General features: G+C 49.9%; 1 protein-coding gene across 1 annotated transcript; it reads left to right on the top strand.

The window, feature by feature from the left end:
- The first annotated feature begins 4384 nt into the window (after window positions 1-4384).
- LOC120842682 (uncharacterized protein K02A2.6-like) lies at window positions 4385-5506 on the top strand. The gene has a single exon (XM_040213838.1). The coding sequence runs from the start codon at window positions 4385-4387 to the stop codon at window positions 5504-5506; it is 1122 nt and encodes a 373-aa protein (XP_040069772.1).
- Window positions 5507-20486: the final 14980 nt, after the last annotated feature.

The following is a 20486-nucleotide window of genomic DNA, read 5'->3' as shown; positions in this document are numbered from 1 at the left end:
CCGTAAAGATATATTTTCAAGAACGCTTCACGCAGATGCAGCAGCACGTGGGCCTCTGGAGGTCCCTTTAGGACCTCACCCGACTTCCCGACAAAGCAGAACTTCCGAAACTGTACCAAGGGCTTGACCATGCACTGAGACACCTAGAAAGTGCAGACATCGACGGTACAGATCTCTGCGAAGAGCTGATCAACTCATGCAGCCTGCTGCCCACTGGATGCAGTGGTCCCCAGGACATCCTCTAGTTCATTCTGCACAACCATCTACGTGACAACTTCCCTTATACGTCGGTGTCAATGAGGATCCTCCTCGCTTTGCCAGTGTCAGTGGCCACCTTAATTACAAAACGCTTTTGTAATTAAGATGCGTAACCAACTAGCCCAACAGTTAATTTTAATTCAGTGTACACCACTGAGAGGAGTTTCTCAAAATTAAGGCTTATTAAGACATGCCTAAGATCAACCATGGGAGATGACTGGTTATCGTCACTGGCAATTTCGTCCATTGAAAACAGGATAGCGTCTAGCCTGGATCAGAGCCGTTTATACTGGCCTGGATATGTCGCAAGTTGAAGGCTCGGACGGTTGCTGTAATTAACTTCTGCTTTTGTTTTCTCTTTCATTCAGAAAATTTCTATGGGATACCCACAGCTGAAATTTGGTTAATCTGAGAAATAAATGTATTTTGAACCATTTGATCACGGTGCCGACAAAACTCTCAATACTCGCAAACGTTGTTTGTTTTTAGGATGTGGTTCTCTACTGACAACGACAAAATCGCGACCATTCGCGCGGGGTCCCACTGGCATGTTTGCTTACAACGTGCTGTTGGGTGCGAAAATAGGGGGAATGGGGGGGCGCACGGCCGCAGTTTGCCCAGGGCGCTTGCTGCTCTAAGGCCGGCCCTGAGTACATCTCCAACCTTTCGACATACTCTTCCCATGCGCTCCCTGTTCCGAGCTGGTATTCTCCGATGCCGTTGGTTGTCATACTGCCGCTGCTGTGCCGCCGCTGTGGCTGCTTCTGCCGCCGGGGGGGTTTCTTTGTTCTCTAACTGACGTCGCCTTTTAGGCTTAGTTTCTCGTCGCCAATGGACCTTTTGTAGAAATACGCGGTGCGCTTGCGCGGAGTATTTTACGCGCCTGGGTTCGAGAGTATCTAGTTCTAAACAATCCGCCATCTTGCTTTTCTCGCCTTTGCGCGCCTTGGAGACCATCGAGACTCAAGTTTTGATGTTGCGAACAAGGAGAACGCGAGTCATCGTACTGACGACGCCCGTTCTAGATTACTACGTGCACCGCAATCATGCCGGTGAACTGTGTAGCCTTCTGTAGTGATGTGGATTTTATGTGTGCGCGTGCAACACATATAGCAGCGGGGAAAAGGAGAAAGAGGAAGAATAAATCCAGGGAATGGAAATGGCTGCCCCTCGTTCATTCTACACGCAGTAGTAGCACACCGCTTATGCACCGCGACTGCAACTCTACAATGGCGACGAGGATGCTTCAGACTGTCTCCGGCTACAGTTCTGACAGGTAACTCCCTTGCACGAACTCACAGCCAGCCAGTGATCTACCAGACTGTGTCGGCTCCGAAGCTAGGCCTACATTCCCACCAACAATGGCGTTGATCCCGGCTCCTCTGCTCATGTTCGACTTGGACGCCACCGACGCCGCTAACATCGGCTCCGAATGGCGACGGTGGGTAACCAGATTCGAAAACTTTATCATTGCTTTTGACGTGAAAGATGACGCACGCAAACGCGCCCTTCTACTTCACTATGCGGGGGAGCGAATTCACGAAATCTCCGAGACTCTCCCTGACTTGCCGAGTAACTTAACATCCGGCCAAACGCCAGCGACTGTCGTGGCTGATTCCTCATCAGGCACCACTACAACCGTGAGCACGTATAAGAATCTTAAAGACAAGCTCGACGCCTACTTCAACCCACACATGAACAGTACATTTGAAATCTTTCAATTTCGACAGGCGAAGCAACTCGATGGCGAGTCCATGAGTCAATTTTCAATCCGACTTCGGCTTCTTGCTCGGAATTGCGGATTTGCTAACCCCGATCTCGAAATCAAGAATCAAATCATATTTGCGACAACATCATCGCGTCTGAGACGGACAGCTTTGAGACAGGACCTCGACCTTGCATCGCTTCTGAAACAAGCTCGGCTCCTCGAAGATGTCGAACGCTCAACAACAGCCATGGAGACATCAACTGATGCCGCTGTCCACAATCTCGATAAAGAACCTCGCCAAGACTGTGCAGGCTATACACCAAGAAACACTTCATCACCTCGGCGGAAGCCAGAACTCCGAGCACAACACTGTCAAGACTCATCTCCTCAGTGCTTCCACTGTGGTGGCAGTTGGCCCCATGAGGGAGGACAAGCAAACTGTCCTGCCAAGTAGTCCTCCTGCAGAGCTTGTGGCAGAAAAGGCCATTTCAGAAAAGTCTGTCAGTCAGCCCACAAGCCCATACTTCATCTGTCACGTGACTCTGACTCTGACGAGAACATCTACGCCATTGGAACCGTTTCGAAGATATCTAACCGTAGCCTTCCACAAGCTTGTGTAGATATCAACGACACCCTCGTGCACTTTCTAATCGACACAGGTGCTTCAGTGTCAGTCATCGGGACTCACACCTTAGAAACTCTAAGAACACCTGCTGAGCTACAACAAGCAGGAGTTCGGATTTACGCATATGGGTCAAGCACGCCTCTACCCATCCTTGGCAAACTAAGCGCCACGCTGACATACAAGGACAGCAGCATAAGAGAAGACATTTTCGTGATGGAGGGTTCAATGAGGTCATTGTTAAGCTTCGCTGCTGCGAACAGACTGGGCCTCATCAAAATCACGTACGCCTTGGATTCGTCCCAGCAAGCTGCACCTCTGAGCCCGAGCGCTGAAGCTACGTCGAGCTCCTTTGGGACACCACTCAAGGCCTTTCCTGAGCTATGTGCCGGTATTGGCAAACTAAAAAACATCCAAGTACATCTTCACGTTGACAGGGGAGTCGTTCCAGTCTCTCAACCTCACCGAAGAATACCCTTTGCGCTGCGAAGCAAAGTGGAAGAAAAAATCAGCCAGCTTCTATCCTTGGACATCATTGAAGAAGCAACAGGACCCACCCCGTGGGTTTCTGCAGTTGTAATCGTGCCAAAACCGCAAAACCCAGACGAGATTCGATTATGCATCGACATGAGATGCGCAAACAGAGCCATCCTTCGTGAGAGGCATGTCTTCCCTGCCTTCGACGACTTGGTCATCGCACTGAATGGGTCAACGTTATTTACAAAACTTGACCTAAGGGTGGATACCATCAACTAGAACTTGACGAAGAATCAAGAATAATAACGACATTTGCGACTCACACCAAGCTCTACCGATACAAGCGCCTAATGTTTGGCATTAACGCGGCCGCCGAAGTCTTTCAGGAAACTATTCGCCAAGTCCTTAATGGAATACCTCACGTCCTCAACATCAGTGACGACATACTAGTGTTTGGTAAAACAAAACAAGAACACGACCAGGCCGTAGAGGCCACACTTGTAAGGTTGAAAGAATGGGGCCTCACAGTTAACTCAAAGAAATGCCTCTTCGCACAGACGAGCCTGTGCTTCTTTTGACACATCTTCTCCGCTTCTGGCATTACTGCGGATCCCCAAAAGATTGCAGCACTTAGGGAAATGGAAGCTCCTACTAACGCGCATGAGGTTCGAAGTCTGCTTGGCACTGTAAACTACAGCGGACGCTTCCTTCCTAATCTCGCGGACCTTACACACCCCCTTCGGCTTCTCACCAAGAAAACTGCCAAGTGGGTCTGGGGACCAACAGAGCAGGCTTCCCTGGACAACTTCAAGAGAAAACTCTCTGAAGTACATAATCTCGCATTTTTCGATGGCACAAAGGCGATCATTCTTACAGTTGACGCATCCCCTGTTGGACTCGGTGCCATATTAGCACAGAAGACAGACAATATCATTGAAACTGTCGCGTACGCTAGCCGTGCTTTGACCCCCACGGAATCACGATACTCCCAAATTGAACGTGAACTACTTGCTGTGGTATGGGGAGTTGAGCATTTTCACCTGTACCTATATGGCAACACATTTCTTCTCCACACAGACCACAAACCACTCGTGTCAATCCTTACCAATCTAAGAGCCTCTCCCTCGGCACGCCTTGAGCGTCTCGCTCTGAGAATTCAGCAATATAACTTCAGAGTGGAACTACGTACGCGTGGAAGCAGCAACCCTTCGGACTACTTGTCTCGCCATCCCTTGCCAAACCTTCCCGCTGATGCCAACCTGGCTCATGCCACTGATGCGTATGTCAACCTTATTGCTCAATGCCACCTTCCAAAAGCTATGACTAGCGCAGAAGTAGTTGAGGCCACGGCTAGTGACCAACATCTACAGGAAGTAATCGCTGCCCTCAAGAGCCCTGCCAGATGGCGCAATCCAGCTCTCAAGGACTTTGTGTCAATACAACACGAGCTCTCTGTGGCAGACAATGGCCTGCTGCTGAAAGGTGCTCGTCTCGTTCTACCCGCCGCTCTCCAGCAACGAGCCATATCTCTTGCACATGTGGGGCACCAAGGGATAACCAAGACAACCAAGCTCATGAAGCAGAAGGTCTGGTTTCCTCATCTCGATACTAAAGTGCAAACAGCCCTGAAAACCTGTATGCCGTGCCAAGCGACCATTCAGTACCAACATGCCGACCTCATCGCCATTCCAGAGAAGCCCAGTCGGCCTTGGGAAGCCCTCTCACTTGACTTCGCCGGTCCATTTCCAAACGGCAAATACCTGATGGTCCTTATGGATGACACGTCCCGCTATCCTGTCGTAAAGACATTGTCATCGCTCACCAGCCAATCCGTCATCAATAGCATCACCAAGATCTTCAGCATCTTCGGAATTCAAAAGGTGATCAAAACGGACAACGGACCCCCATTCCAGAGCCACGACTTCAAGCAATTCGCCCACACGCTAGGATTCCACCATCAGCATATTACACCGCACTGGCCGCAAGCGAATGGGGAAGTGGAGAGATTCATGCGAACATTGAAACGGTTCATACAAGCGACAACACTGGCAAACAATAGCTGGACCTCCAAGCTGGGCGAATTCTTGATGGCCTACAGGGCAACACCCCAGTCAGCAATTGAAACCCCACTTTTTGATGTGCTTTTCGGCAGGTCCATGGGATATCTTCTCCCAAGCTGCTCCAATGACAACCCACCTCAGAAGTGGCAAGACACAGATCTCCAAAATCGCACAAAACACAAGATATACGCTGACAAACGTAGCCACGCCCGGCCTCACAACCTCACTGTGAGAGACCGAGTTCTCTCCAAACAAAACCAAAGAAACAAGCTGACCCCTGCCTATGATCCCAAGCCATACCAGGTCATCGATGTCAAGGGGACGCAAATTACGGCACGGCGGGATCACGGCATAATAACGAGAAACGCTAGTTTTTTTTAAACCCATGCCCCCCACCACGAGCAAAGGATCCGAAGGTGACTGTGACTCGGACAACGCGTGGTTCAATGTCCACCTCTCTCAAGATGGCTGCAGGGGAACGCTTCCAGACCCGACTGATCGAGAAACCGAGCAACGCCTCGTTCGGGGGGAGGACGAAAGAGACCGATCTGCCCTGATCCACCAGGAACATCGCGACCGATCCGTACCAGGTGCCCTCCTGCTCGACTCAAGGACTACGTCTGCTCTTAATGGGCCTTTCGTTCTGGTCATTTGTCTGCTTCTTGGGGGGAAGTGATGTAGTGATGTGGATTTTATGTGTGCGCGTGCAACACATATAGCAGCGGGGAAAAGGAGAAAGTGGAAGAAGAAATCCAGGGAATGGAAATGGCTGCTCCTCGTTCATTCTACACGCAGTAGTAGCACACCGCTTATGCACCGCGACTGCAACTCTACACCTTCGGCTGTCGGAACTATTATCGCCCGGGTTGTGGAACTAGCTTTTTTTCGCACCCCGTGTGCTAAGCTTCATCCCGTTAAGCGGGCAGCCTGGATTCGTGCCGTCAGGAAAGTTGACAAGTCCGACCCCTCGAAGAACTGGAAGCCGAGTCAGCTGTCCAGACTACAGGGTGTCACAAAAGAAAATTTACACCGTCTTTTTTACCGCAAAAATAAACTATGCATCGCCGAACGCTCATTCTCCGCCCAAAGGTAGAGCTAGAGGTCACAACCAGGTGCCAAAGTTTCAGCCCGATCCGATGACTTAATCAAAAGTTATAAGTGATTTTCGGAAAAGTTCAATGGGAAAATGGAGCCCATTTTTGCCTGTTTTCGGTTTCTGGCGCCATAGAGCCCCATGTATTTGAAAACTCCGTCGGCCGCCATTTTCCCATTGAAATTTTCAGAAAACCACTCATAACTTTTGATTAAGTTATCGGATCGGGCTGAAGCTTTGGCATCTGGTTGTGACCTCTAGCTCTACCTTTGGGCGGAGAATGAGCGTTCGGCGATGCCTAGTTCATTTTTGCGGTAAAAAAGACCGTGTAAATTTTCTTTTGTGACACCCTGTATGTAGCGCCCATTTTATTACAGGTAAGTTGACTTGTAATTTTTGCAAGAGAGAGCTTTGCGAAGTGCGGTGATGATCACAGCCGGCGTTAGACAAGGCACACCCGGACCATGTCCCTACACTGTTTAGCTACTCGCGTCCACGCCCGTCAGCCCTCGGTCGGTTTCAACGCTGGTCCTCCAGATCATCAACCCAAGGCAATCAGGTCAGCTGAACACGAAGAAACAAGGACACGAAGGAAAGAACTGGACAAAGACAACGCTGACTATCAACTGAATTTTACCTTGTCTTCTTCCGGCCTAGGCCCTTTTATTTATTTATTTTTCTTCGTCTACCGGCAGAATAAACACTTATAAAAACCTTTTAGCCTATAGTCGGATGCAACCTAAGAACAATCTTTTAGCTCCACCCACAAGCGCATTGCGCCCATCTGAAGTGCCTCCGCCGTCGAGAAAGTAGTTCGCTAGCAACGTTGCTTTTTCTTCCTCCAGGAAACCTGTCTTAAACTACTACAATATTTATTTAATTCATTCAGGACATTTAAATAAGTTAGAATACGTTTTTGTCAACGAAATAGCTGTTTAGTAAAGAAAGAAAGAAATTCATGTCCAATGTACCGTCTTCCCAATTCATTTTCTGTCCAAGATACTGTCCAACATACCGTCTAACATACATCTCAGCAGTGCTAAGCCTCGCGCCCGCTTCGAAATTTTCGTTGGCGATAGCGTCGCTGGATTCTCACGTTGTCGCGCAAAAACTGCTGCAAACGCAAGCCGATACCATCAAAATTTCGTGGCGTAACCTCGGGCACGTAAAACACGGTGCAAAAAAGCAGAATAATTGTCACGAGAAACTATAGCATCGCGTTGCTAAGGCCAGCAGCCATGTTGAGCTTTTTTTTTTTTTTCAAAAGGATCGCGATTGGTCCACAGAATCGTGACGTCATGAAAACAATTGGCTGGCGTTTCTCGGCGTAGGATTACATTTTCCTCTGAGAGATATTTCCGGTTGTGTGGCAGACCGCAATCTTCTCCTTTTTCTTCGATGGCCAAGGCCTCCAGCACTTCACGCGCGAAGGAGTTCTTGTTCCTATGGAGGACGGTTATGCTGGTGAGCTCGGCATCGCATCCACAGGTCCGGCAATGAGCTGACAAATGTCCTGCTGATGTGCTTCTCACCGAGGCTGCGTGCTCCCTTGCTCTATCATTTATACATCGGCCAGTTTGGCCGATGTATAAATGCGAGCAGCGAAAGAAAACTAAGAGCAGCAAAAAGAAAGCGAACCGGTAGCACACAAGAAGCCTAACGTGGACGTTGTTTTCTCTACAAATACTCTCCAACCCAGTGCGCCTCAGGTTCGTCCCATAGGTGGCAGCACATATTCGCCAAAAGGTTCATTTTAATGACTTGAGCCGAACACATCGCGGTCTTGGTTACGACTGGTAGGTTTTACTTTGCTGATCCGGTAACAAACAGATAACAAGGTTGATTACCAAAACACGAAGTCCGCTAAACATAGCTAAAACAGTGAAACTTGTCACTACATTACAAAGATCATGTTGTCCAACATCATCAACCGATTCAATAGATAATCCTCTTCCTCTATCCAATGCAAGTTCTCCAAAGAAACAGAAACAACGCCCTCCCTGGATCTTTCAGTGGAACTGCCAAGGTTTCCGCACCAAGGCAGCCGAATTAAAACTGCGTATAGAGCGTATGAAAGACGATGCGCTCGTTGTTATACTACTGCAAGAGACAGTAGGGACAACGCCCACGATTCCTGGATACTTCACCCTCACCGCACCCTCCATTCCACGATCCAGCAATGAACGCGGTGGCTCTCTGGACACTCCTGGCATGGTCCTCACCCTGGTAAGAAAACACATTCCCCAGTCCCAAATAGACACCTCCTCTCTCAACAATGAGGAAAGAGAAATTGTTGGTGTCCGAATTCGGCTAGGAAATAAGACTTTCCTCATCTACAATGTGTATCTCCGCCCCAATCAGTCAGATTCTGGTGGCTGTGCGTGCATTAATGAAATAATGAATCACACAAAAGAATCGGTCATCCTTCGGGTGACTTCAACGCACCCCATAACCAATGGGGCCACAAGAAAACCCTTCGTAGGGGGCGTATCATGGCATCACTCTGCAAGAAGCACAATCTCGAACTTCTCAATGACGCCAACACCCCAACTCGCTTTGGCGCTTCAGCACAACAGGATGACATGTCCCCGGATCTGACATGGGAATCCCCGGGCCTCAGAACCAGGTGGAGTGTCTATACGGACACTATGGGGAGTGATCACGTCCCTCTCTGTACCACTTCGGAAATTAAAAACAGCGCGGAAAGACGAGGACCAGACAAAGAAGTGACACGGACGTAGCGCTGACTTACAACTGAGTTTATTGAACGCAAACTCGCAATATTTATTTGCGGTGTCACGAACAAAAGAACATAAAAAATTCAGCCCATGTGATGCATCACCAATAAAAATAAAACAATGAAAAAAACATTGAAAAAAACATTGAAAAAAATAATAATGAAATGCGCCATGACACAGCCGTACAGAGTATGTGCCAAAAATCGAGCAAGTCACGGAACTAGAAAATTCATCTCTTTGCCTGATAGGGCCACAGAAGGACTGCTTACACATGCTGCACCCAGCCTCGCTATCTCAACAGCCTCTAGAATTTCCCGAGTAAGCTGGTTCCGAATTTCCGAAGTATGTACCAACTCGCCCAAGCCTCAACTTTAGCTCTGTACCACACTCTACATTGGTTGCAGCCCACACAAGGAAATACGTTTCATTAAATGGGACACTTTCCGTGAAGCACTCTCTACTCTTAACAACACTGACCTTACCCTGCGCATCCAAGAAGCCATGCGCAAGGCTCAATCTACATATCAGGTCAAGGAAGACTCCCCATATCTGGACCTTCATCTCCTAAACCTGCGGGCGAGCCGACTCCAGGCACTCCAACAATACCGTAAGAACAAGCGCAGCCAAATCCTCAAAATTAAACTCAACCTCGCTACCGCCAAAGCCAAACGATACACCCTGGCGCTCGACAGATCCACGTGGCAGAAACACTGCAATTCATTCAACGAAAGGACAGGGCTCAAGAAGGTCTGGCGAACCTACAAGGGAATGGCCGGGAAAACTAGGAACAAGAACACGGGCAGCAACTTGGCCCTGCATCTGAACATTTCCGATGATGAGTTGGCAACACTGGCAGCAGAAACATTCTTCCCTTAACCTTCTACTCCATCGCCTTCTGACTGCTACCAGATCCAAACAGAAAATGCGCATCTTCCCGAAGACTCCCTCTTCACTATGGGGGAACTGGTGTTTGCACTGAACACGGCCAAGTGCAATACCGCCCCTGGCCCAGACTGCATAACCATTAATGCTTTACAGAATCTCCCGGAGGCCGATATGCAGGATCTGCTGAACTGGTTTAATGACGTGTGGCAAACAGGGCTGCTCCCCAACGATTGGAAGCTCTCGACCGTCATACCCATCCCCAAACCGGGCAAGTCGCTTACTAACATAAATACCTGCGTCCCATCTCCTTAACATCTAACCTTTGTAAGGTGATGGAGCGCATGGTCCTCACTCGAATTACGTGGATTTTAGAGACTCACAACAAATTGCATCCTATCCTAACCGGATTCCGCCCTAACCTCTCCACGCAAGATAGTCTCGCGCTCATACATCACGACATTATCGCACCCCTTACTTCCGGTCCCCGCACGATCGTTGCGGCCGACGTGCAGAAAGCATTCGACACAATTCCTCATCACACCGTAATCCGCGCCGCTGAACGCCTCGGCTTCACCGGTCGCATTCTAAATTTCGTGAAGTCATTCTTAAAAGACCGCCAATTTCAAGTCATGGTAGGCGCCACCTCAGGGCCCATCACACACAATGCAACGGGAGTGCCTCAAGGGGCAGTTCTCTCGCCCACCCTCTTTAATATTTCTATGGCCGAGCTCGCCTTCTGACTTGACGAAGTGGAAGGCCTCGGATTTACAATATACGCTGACGATATCACTTTCTGGACGGCCGGTACCCCACTAGGTACACAACAGAATACACTTCTGCATGCCCTGGACGTGACATCACAGTTCTTCGAGGACAACGGCATGGCCCTGTCCCTCACTAAAACTAATTACATGATTGTAGCCCGCCGCCAAGGGCGGCGTAACAACTACAGCGACCTATTCAAGCTGTATCTTCAAGGGATTACACTCGAACAGCAGCCCAGCCTCACCATCCTGGGCCTCACCATTGATCAAAATGGAGGGGCCCAAAGCTCGGTGCGCTCCATTAAAGCCCATTGGAAGCACGGCTTATACATTATCCGTCGTACCACAGGCAAAACCTGGGGTGCTCAGGAAAAGATCCTGCGTCAGTTGATCCGTTCACTCCTTATTTCTAAAGCTGTGTACGGATACAACTATCTCCAATTGACGCGTACGCAGGCGCGTACAGTTGAAACTCTTAATCGCGCAGCTATGCGGGTCATCACTGGCTTGCCGAAAATCACCCCCGTAGCCCAACTCCACTCGGCAGCACAGCTCAACTCCACTAGAGAGATTGCCGCTGAAATGCTCATCAGTCAGAAACTCCGTCTTCAGGGAACCCAGGCCGGCCGGCTTATACTGAGTCACCTGGGAGATCCCGTATTCCAGGTCCCCAGCAACGCCCCTCCTAACCCTCCGTGGGAGGACACGCTACTTGTAAACCTAAAACCACTCCCACAGTCCCACGGCCCGCGTCCTGTCAATCCCAAGCGGGTGGCTGCAACTCGGCACATCAAAGCCCTTACCATACTGGAAGCGGACAAACAAAATTTATTAATTTACACTGATGCTGCCCGAGCGGATGACGGAGAAACCACTGTTGCCTATTACTCACACACCACCCGGCAAACATGCAGCAAAATTGCACCGTACACACCAAGTTTCAAGACTGCAGAGCTCCAAGCAATTCTGTGGGTCATTCAGTCACACTCACACCACCACGGTTAGGCGTATGTACATATTCACAGACTCACAGGAGGCAGTGCGAGACTGCACCTGCCTGACCAGCCGCAATGGAACCGTCCGGAAGCTCCGATCCGCATGTAAATTATTCCGCTCCAATGGGGGCCACATAGCAATAACGTGGATACCCGGCCACGCCGACATTCCGGGTAACGAGAAGGCGAACACAGCCGCGAGGGATTTATTACTTACTTTTGATCCCTCGCAAGGCTGTGTCCGCCCCTCCGATCCCAATCACGCCCATGTTCCCATGGACCCATTGAAGCGCAGGCAGGCCGCTCGTCTCTCCAGAAAGGCGCGACTTGCTGTTCACCTTCCTCAGGAGGAATGTCCCCTCCCGTCTGGATACACTAGATGGGAGAGGGTTTGCCTCCGTAAGCTTCATACACAAACGGCACTGACCCCAGTGTGGAGGGCCAGATTTCACCGCCCTATTTCCGAGGATGATGTTGGCCCTAGCCCACTCTGCCCCCAGTGCAAAGTGCTGGCGAAGTGCCCTCACATTATATGGGACTGTCCCAAGCACTCCATGCACAGGGCTAAACACCTCAATCTAATCCCGGCAAGCTATCGCCCCACAAGTTACGCGGAATGGACATGCCCACACTCCACAAAGCCGCCCGATCACCGAAAACACATTCTCGACTCGCTGCTCGCCTTTGTGCGCACAGCGAACCTTCCCCTGTACAAATAATGTCTTTCCTTCCTTAACCTTTCTCTCTATCCTCTTTGGTCCTATCTTCCCTCTCTAAGCCACCGTTCCAGATGAATATACTTCAAGCGGCAGGGCGGTTATTTCATTTTGTGCTAATAAAAAACGTTTCAATCACTCAATCAATCAATTAAGAAGAAAGAGAAAAGAGCGCGGCAAACAAACTGTGGGCACGCGACCCCTAGGAGAGGAAAGATGGCCGCAAGGGACATCGACTCGGGCACCGCGGCTCGTTTTATGTAAAGGAAGTCTGGAGACTAGCTTCCCAGCAAGTGCTTCGCAGCGGCACGTGTAAAAAAAAAAATGTAGACTCGTCCCTTCGTCTGACACTGAACGCAAACCGCTCGTCGTTTGTGTCGCTTTGCAGAGGCGCAGAGGAGGCGGCGGTGTTTGACATGATCGGGATGGGCAAAGACGGGGCGAGAGCGTCTAAAAAGAAACAAGGCCTCGTTTTGTTTTCCACTATACTTTATTTCTTCCGACGCACCCGTCGTCACCGCAAAGAGACAAAGCCGACTCCCGGAGACGTGGTGAACCTTGTTCGTGCGGAGGCGGACGCCACCGCACGAGCAAGGTGTATCGTTTAGATAAAAAGGACAGAGAAGCAAATCGCTGTGGCCATGGCTGCTGCCGTCGGTTGGAACAGCGCGTGCCCTTTTTTATTGGCACGTGAAGCCAGCCCCCCGTGCTGCCTGGTCGTGTTAGGCCAATGGCCGATACGCCTTCCTTTCTTTAAAAAAAAAATGTGAAATAAAACTTCGACACATATATACATTACACACACACAACACACACAAAAGAAAACTACCCCTCTTGCTCAAAGTTCTCGTCATAGGTTAGACGATGCGGAGGAGAGACTCGTCGGGATGATCTTCGGGGCGGCGGCGGCGATGGTGGGGTTTCCGGATGCTGACTGCTGGTGATACCAAGGCCGCTTCCTGGAGGAGTCAGCTGGGATGGCACAGTTTCGTCTGCAGTCTCGTACCCGTCAGAACCACTTTCATCTGAAAAAGAGGCCTTTTGTTGAGTTTTTAAAAGATGTCGACGATTCCGGCGTATTTCTCGTCCCCTTTCTGTGTAAACTCGGTAGGATCTTGGCCCTCCGCTGCCCACCACCCGCGCTTTCGTGTCCCATGATTTGGGGCCTCTGACTCTAACGCAGTCACCATCTTCCAGTGGAGGTAGTTGGTGTCCCTGATGCAAGTTCTGAGCATGCTTGCGCACGGCGCGAGCGGGCCGGGCTGTGAAGTCTGGAAGAAGAGTACGCGGCCTACGCTTCATCAGTAGCTCTGCAGGCGCTTCTCCACACTCGAGTGGCGTCGCTCTATAGTTAAGTAAACCTAGTCAAAAATCTTCGCCGGAATGTAGACATTTTTTTAGAAACCTCTTTACTACTTGAACCCCTTTCTCGGCGAGGCCGTTGGACCTGGGAAAGTGAGGACTAGAGGTCACATGCACGAAGTCAAAACGCGCAGCAAAATTTGTGAACTCTCGTGCAGTGAATTGTGGTCCTCCATCTGTACATACCTCCATAGGTATTCCGTGTCTTGAAAAAAATGCTTGACAGAACGTCAATAACTGTTTTAGACGTCGTGTCCGGCAGCTCAGAAACTTCCGGAAAATTCGAGTAGGAATCGTAGACGACTAAATAAGTCTTACCTGCGTACTGACACAGGTCTACTCCAACTCTCGCCCATGGCTGCCTAGGTGTTTCTCGCATCATCAGTGGTTCATCTGGGTGTTGATACGCAAAATATTTACAGGTCGAACACTTGCTTATCCACGCAACGATGTCAGCTGTCATTCCTGGCCAAAACATCAATTGTCGTGCACGAGATTTACATTTCCCTATTCCTAGATGTCCGCTATGTACACGATGTAGCATCTCGCGTCTTAGACTTTGCGGGACAATAACTTTAGAGCCCTTTAGCAGTATGGCATCAATCACTGAAAGTTCCGATAGGAATGGCTTAAACTTGCCTTGCAGTGGTGCTTTATTCATAAGAGCGTTGATGACGTCTTGCAGTTCGCCATCTTGCGCCGTTTCCTTGATGAGTCGTGTCCTGGTCTTGTCATTGACAAGAGTGGCCAGTACAGCTGCTGCGTGAACCTCGACATCGTCTGTAGTTGAATCTGTGCTTCTTATGTTTAGACGGGACAGCGCATCTGCCAGTACAAGTTGCTTGCCGGGGACAAACTGTAATGTGAAATCGTATCGCATCAGTCGTAAAAAAAATCGCTGAAGTCGTGGCGGCATGTCTCCAATACCTTTTTTTTTTATATTGCTATAGTAACGGACGATGGTCCGTTTCGATGGTGACGGACTGACCGTACACAAACTGGTGGAACTTTTCGCATCCATAGACTATGCCCAGATTTTCTTTTTCAATTTGTGAATATCTGCTTTCACTGTCTGTCAGTACACGTGATGCATATCCTACTGGGCGCCATTCCTTCCCGTGCTGCTGGAACAAGGCAGCCCCTAGTGCTGCCTTTGATGCGTCTGTAGACAGTTTAATTGGTTTGGAGGGGTCAAAAATAGCCAATATTGGAGCTTCTGTCAGCATTCGCTTTAATGCACACCACTCCCCAGTATGGGCACTGCTCCATTCGAAGACTGAGTCTTCCTTGATCAAGGCTCTAAGCAGAGTTGTTCGATCGGATAAATTAGGAATGAACTTTCCGAAGTAATTAACTGCTCCCAGAAGGCGTTGAACCTCTTTCTTGTTCTTGGGAAGCGGGAGGTCCTGAAGGCACTAGTTCAGGGTCTGGTGTGATTCCCCTCCAGCTTATGTCGTCGCCGAGGTAGCGTATCGCTTGGACACCAAACTGGCATTTCTCAGCCTTGAGTGTTATTCCCCCCGATCTTGCAGCTCTCAGTGCTGCTCTTAGTCGCAAGTCGTGCTCTTCACGTGAAGAGCCCCAAACAAGAACATCGTCAATATAAACTCTGACACCTGGAAGATCGTCAAATATTTGGCTCATGGCCTTTTGAAAAACCTCGGGTGCTGAAGCAATGCCGAAAGGAAGTCTTAAATAACGATAGCGCCCAAAGGGTGTCGCGAATGTACAAATTTGGGACGTGTAGCTGTCAAGTGGAATTTGATGAAACCCGTTATTCGCGTCTAATTTGCTGAAATATTTTGCGCCTGTCAATTCTGCTTCGATATCTTCTCGACGCGGCAACTGAAAATGTTCTCGTTTCAAGGCGGCATTTACGTGCTTGGGGTCCATACAAACACGGATCTTCCCGTTTTTCTTCCTTACTACAACTAAAGGGCTTACCCAGTCAGTGGGCTCCTGGACCTTGGTGATTATACCGCCTGCGACCATCCTCTCAAGCTCGGCCTTCAAGGGATCCCTGAGAGCATGTGGAACACGTCGGGCTGGTATAACTACTGGTTGAGAGTCTTCTTTGAGCACCATCTTGTACTCCCTCTTGGTTCTTCCGAGGCCCTGGAACAGTCCTGGGAATTCAGACATCCCTCGCTGCTTGAGGCTGCTGTGGTCACTTATCGAGTCCACTCTGTTAACTAGCCCAAACTGTTCATAGGCTTCAAGGCCGAGAAGGGCCTGCTTCCCTTTCTTCATGACAAAGAAGATAAGTCGACCTCTTCGTCCGTGAATCTTTACTTTGAGAGAAACTTTCCCAACGTGCTCTAGTGGTGACCCTCCGTAAGAACGTAAGGTGGTGGAACTGTGCATTGGTGTTGTTGACAGCCGTAGTCTTTTGAACATTGAGAGGGGTAGCAAATTAGCTTGGGCACCGGTGTCAACTTTTAAGCGGGCGTCGTGGCCGCCTAACTTCGCGGTGATGATCCAGTCACGTTCTATTTGCTTTTTTCCGTCCACGGTTAGAATGTCAAAATCATCGGTGTCCCCGTCCGAGCTCGTTGCTGGATCCAGCACGTTGTCAACCAACTTCTTTGAGCTGTTGCATACCTTGGCGAAGTGATTCCTCTTTCCACACTGTTTGCAAATCTTGCCATATGCTGGGCATCAGAGCCGTTCTGCTGGGCATCTGCGGGGCTCATGAACAAAGCTGCAGTACTTGCACTCTCTTCTCGCTTGGCGCTTTTCGTTACGAGCCACCGGCTCGACATTTTGTTCCAGCTGTTCGAAAGCTTTGTTTTGGAGTTCGGATATTTCAGCGGACTTGTAGAAATCAACTGCCTTGACAAGGGTCAGATCCTTTTCTTGGAGAAGCCTTTCCCGAAGTTTTTTGTTGGATGTGCCATATACAATTTGGTCACGCAGCATGGAATCAGACAAATCCCCGAAGTTGCAGGTGCTTGCCTTCGTCTTCAGGTCAAGGAAGAAAGTCTCGAAACCTTCTCCAGGCAACTGGACTATGGTTCGAAAGATGTATCGCTCGTATGTTTCGTTGACCCTCGGGAGGCAATATTCTTCGAACTGATTCACCAACACATCGTAGTTTTTCTTCTGCTCTTCTGTCAAGTTGAATGTGTCGAACACGTCGATTGCTTCTTGACCGGCAATGTGTAGGAAGGTTGCAGCCTTTTGGTATTGCGTTCTTGGCTCCTTGGTCTCTGTGGCTATGAAGTAAAGCTCCATCCGTTGCTTGAACCGCTTCCAGTTCTCGGCAGCATTTTCAGATAGCCGCAGTCCTTCTGGTGGCTTCAGCTCAGCCATGCGGAATCTCAACTCTCACCTTTAGGTGGAAAGTTCTGACACTTCTGACACCATGTATCGTTTAGATAAAAAGGACAGAGAAGCAAATCGGTGTGGCCATGGCTGCTGCCGTCGGTTGGAACAGCGCGTGCCCTTTTTTATTGGCACGTGAAGCAAGCCCCCCGTGCTGTTTGGTCGTGTTAGGCCTAGGGTGCCTTCATGTGCGCTTTGCTTGGGGTGATGACATCTGGCCATTTTGTTTCTAACGCTTATTTTTATTTTTTGTTCTGAAGCACGTGAAAGAGCGTGTCCCTGCACGCGCTCGTGGCGCTGACTGTGCTATGGCGACATTTTGTTTCCTGCGATTTCTTTGTATTTTCCCTGTGAGCGCGTGCTGTCGGCATCGGGTACTACAAACGATGGCATCACCCTAAACAGAAGAACATTGAGGCACTCTAGTTAGGCCAATGGCCGATACACAAGGTTCACCGCGTCTCCGGAGCAAGGTTCATCTTTGCTCGAAGTCTGCTCGGAGTCTGGCGGGCTAGCCTCGATGTCTCCTTTGCAAATTTTCCTTTTTTTTTTTTTTTTTTTTTTTTTTTTTTTTACAGTCATTTTAACCGTATCTAACTAGTATACTCTTCTAAAGTAGCATAAACAGGACCCCGGTTGCGCTTTTGTTTTACCCGTCGCAGAACCACATTGCGCCGACGGCCCCTCGATGTGCGCCGCTGCGCTGACTTATTGGTTCCAAACCGTGCTTTGAAGCCGCCGCCGCGGACTTCAGTCTCGGTTGAAGCGACGGAGTGGTTCTCCAAGTTCAGAGTATACGTCTGGGTCCATATCGCATGAGCGAATGACATTTTAACGAACAGCCACGTTTGAGCGAATCGACGTTTTAACGAACCGCCACGTTTGAGCGAATCTACGTTTTAGCGAACGTAGATTCGGGGGCGTGCGTTAACCCATCCGCCGCGCTGCGCTTTACGCCGCTTCGCGGCGACAGTCTGCGGCGGCTCATTACAAAAATGTGAACCCATTTGGCCCGCCCGAAAACGCCGCTTCGCGGCGTCCGACTATTCGCTAAAGTGTCATTCGGTGAAACGTGGGCGTTCGCTAAAACGTCATTCGATCAAGTGAGTGCCTCCCAGTCGGGGTTATTTCGGGTAGGGTTCACCCATATCAAATTGCCTTCCGAGAAGGGGGGGGGGGGGGTGTGTCGACTTCGTTTGTGGGGGCGGGGGGGGGCGCCCCCGTCGCCCCCCCCCCCCCCCCCCCCCCCGCCCCTTGGATCCGCGCCTGATCGGTTGAAGGAGGGTGAGATCATAGCATACATGACGGAGGCGGAGTCTCTAACCCGGACGATATCGTTGATACAAATTGAAAAGAGGGTCGGACCAAGTACTGTGCCTTGGGGGGATTAATGATTGAACGGTTCGAGATTGGGACCTTGACCCATTGAACATCACACTTTGTTGTCTCTGCAGGATGAAGTTGGATAGGCAGCGAAGGAGGCCCCGTGGCCCCCGATGCCGGTGCTTTCTAGTCTGGTTATCAGGAGCTTGCCGTCTACTTTATCGAACGCTTTGGTAAAGTCAAGCTGTTCCAGTTCGCATGGCGTGGAATTGTCCAGGCTGTCACTGATCTGGTGAACAGCAGTGAGAGGGGCAGTCTCACAGCTTCGACCGGGGCGAAAGCCATGTTGCGCTGGAGACAGAAGAGCGTGGGCGTTTAAAAGGACCATGAAGGCAGTTTCGAAGCTTTATTCGACGATTGAAATGGATGTCAGGCACGTCTCAGATACTGTTGACCAAGTTCTAGCCCGAACAGAAATTTGGGTGCCGCACCAATCGAGCAAACAGGCGCGGTAATAATAGCGCCGGAAACGATGCCTGAGACCCCACCGAGGCGGCGGCAGAAAGGTGAACTAAAGTGCGCCGAAGCGTGACGACAACCGGCTCCTCGTCTGGTGATTGGTTCAAACGATAGACGCGCTCTTGGTTTCGATTTCGGTGGTGAGATGTGATGAAAAAATTTTATTTGAACGTTGGATAATCTTTTGAAGTTGTAGTTGGGAATTAATAGGTTTCATACCGTGTATAAAAGCATAATCTGAAGCGATCCCTCCGTTTGTCACTGGTTAAACGCATCCCGCACTGCTACCTCGGGCGCGTAACAAGCATCGAGCAACCATGGACAAAAAAAAAAGAAAAAGAGGTACGAGCGCCGGGGCCGGCGGACTTTTGGTTTTGGTTTCGTGCGTCATCTCGTGTTCGCTTTGCGAACTGTTGTCTCACCAATCATGCCGCGTTTATGTGCAGTAGTAGGTTGCACGAAAGGTCGGCTAAAGACGTGCGGTCGATCGGGCGACGTTAGTTTGCATAAACTGCCGACCGATGCAGCAATGCGCAGCATTGCTGCATCGGTCGCCAATCCAGAGTTCTGCGTCCTTAGCAGCATCTCCCGTTCACTCGGCGTGAGGTCGCTGAACGGGAGCTCAAACTCGTTTGCGAGCGTGGCGTTGTCGTCCATTTCTTCCAGGTTTTCTTCAAAAACCGCCGTGCACTAGAGCGAACCCGGGGAACCGCACTGAATGTGCACTAAATCCTATGCCGACAGTGCTCCCTGACGTCACTTCTCTTTCCAGGGGCGAAAAAGGGAAGAAATCTGAATGTTTTTTTCGGTTTCGCAAATTTATTTGCAGGTACAGAAATAAGAGTCACAACGTTCTAGAAAATATATTTGTGGCATGCCAGGACCCCAATGCTTCTGACAACACCTTCTTTAAAAAAAATAATTAAATTGCCTGCATGGTCCCTTTAAGTGTCTGTGTTCGGCAGAATATAACACTCGCTCCATAGTACGGCAGACGACTGATGTTGTTGAGATTGGTCTGTAGGATTCTGGCTTGTCTGCTGGGGATCCATTTCGTTTGTAGATGGGAGTGAAATAAGCCTGCTTCCAATGGGGCAGGGACGCACCCAGTGTCCAAGAGCTGCTGGACAGTCGGTCCAGTAATGGTGCTATAGTTGTTGACCAGATGCTTTAAGGAGCGCAGGGTGGATGCCGTCAGGACCGGGCGACTGTGAAGGACTCAGTCGGGTGAGAGCCTCCTTGACATCATCCTCGGTGATAAGGATACTGGTTAAGCGGGGCGAGGTTGCCAGCTGCGAAGATATTGGGCAAACTTTTGGTTGTGATAAGAGGCTGCAGGGTGGTGTCCATGCTGCAGCGAACGGCTTGCTAAGAAGCTCCGCAGTCTCCAAGACGCTCAGAGCCTTGCCGTGTCCCTGCCCGTGTCCCACTAGAGCGACATACAGAAACAAAAGACAACGACAAGCCTCAAGCCAGAGTCTTTCGCAATTTGAGAGGCTTTGTAGAATAAAAGAGGCTATGCTCAAACACGAGCATCATGCACCCGAGGGTATCTTTAGCAAGCTTGCGATTGCTCATGCTTACTTCACGAGCACCGAATGACTATACTTCGTTTCAGCTTGTGTGCGAGCGAAGGCAAAGC

This window comes from Ixodes scapularis, unplaced genomic scaffold (genome assembly GCF_016920785.2).
Source record: "Ixodes scapularis isolate PalLabHiFi unplaced genomic scaffold, ASM1692078v2 PGA_scaffold0__279_contigs__length_252992795, whole genome shotgun sequence".
Lineage (NCBI taxonomy): Eukaryota > Metazoa > Arthropoda > Arachnida > Ixodida > Ixodidae > Ixodes > Ixodes scapularis.
Note: the sequence above shows the minus strand (reverse complement) of the source record. Positions and strands in the feature narration are given on the sequence as shown.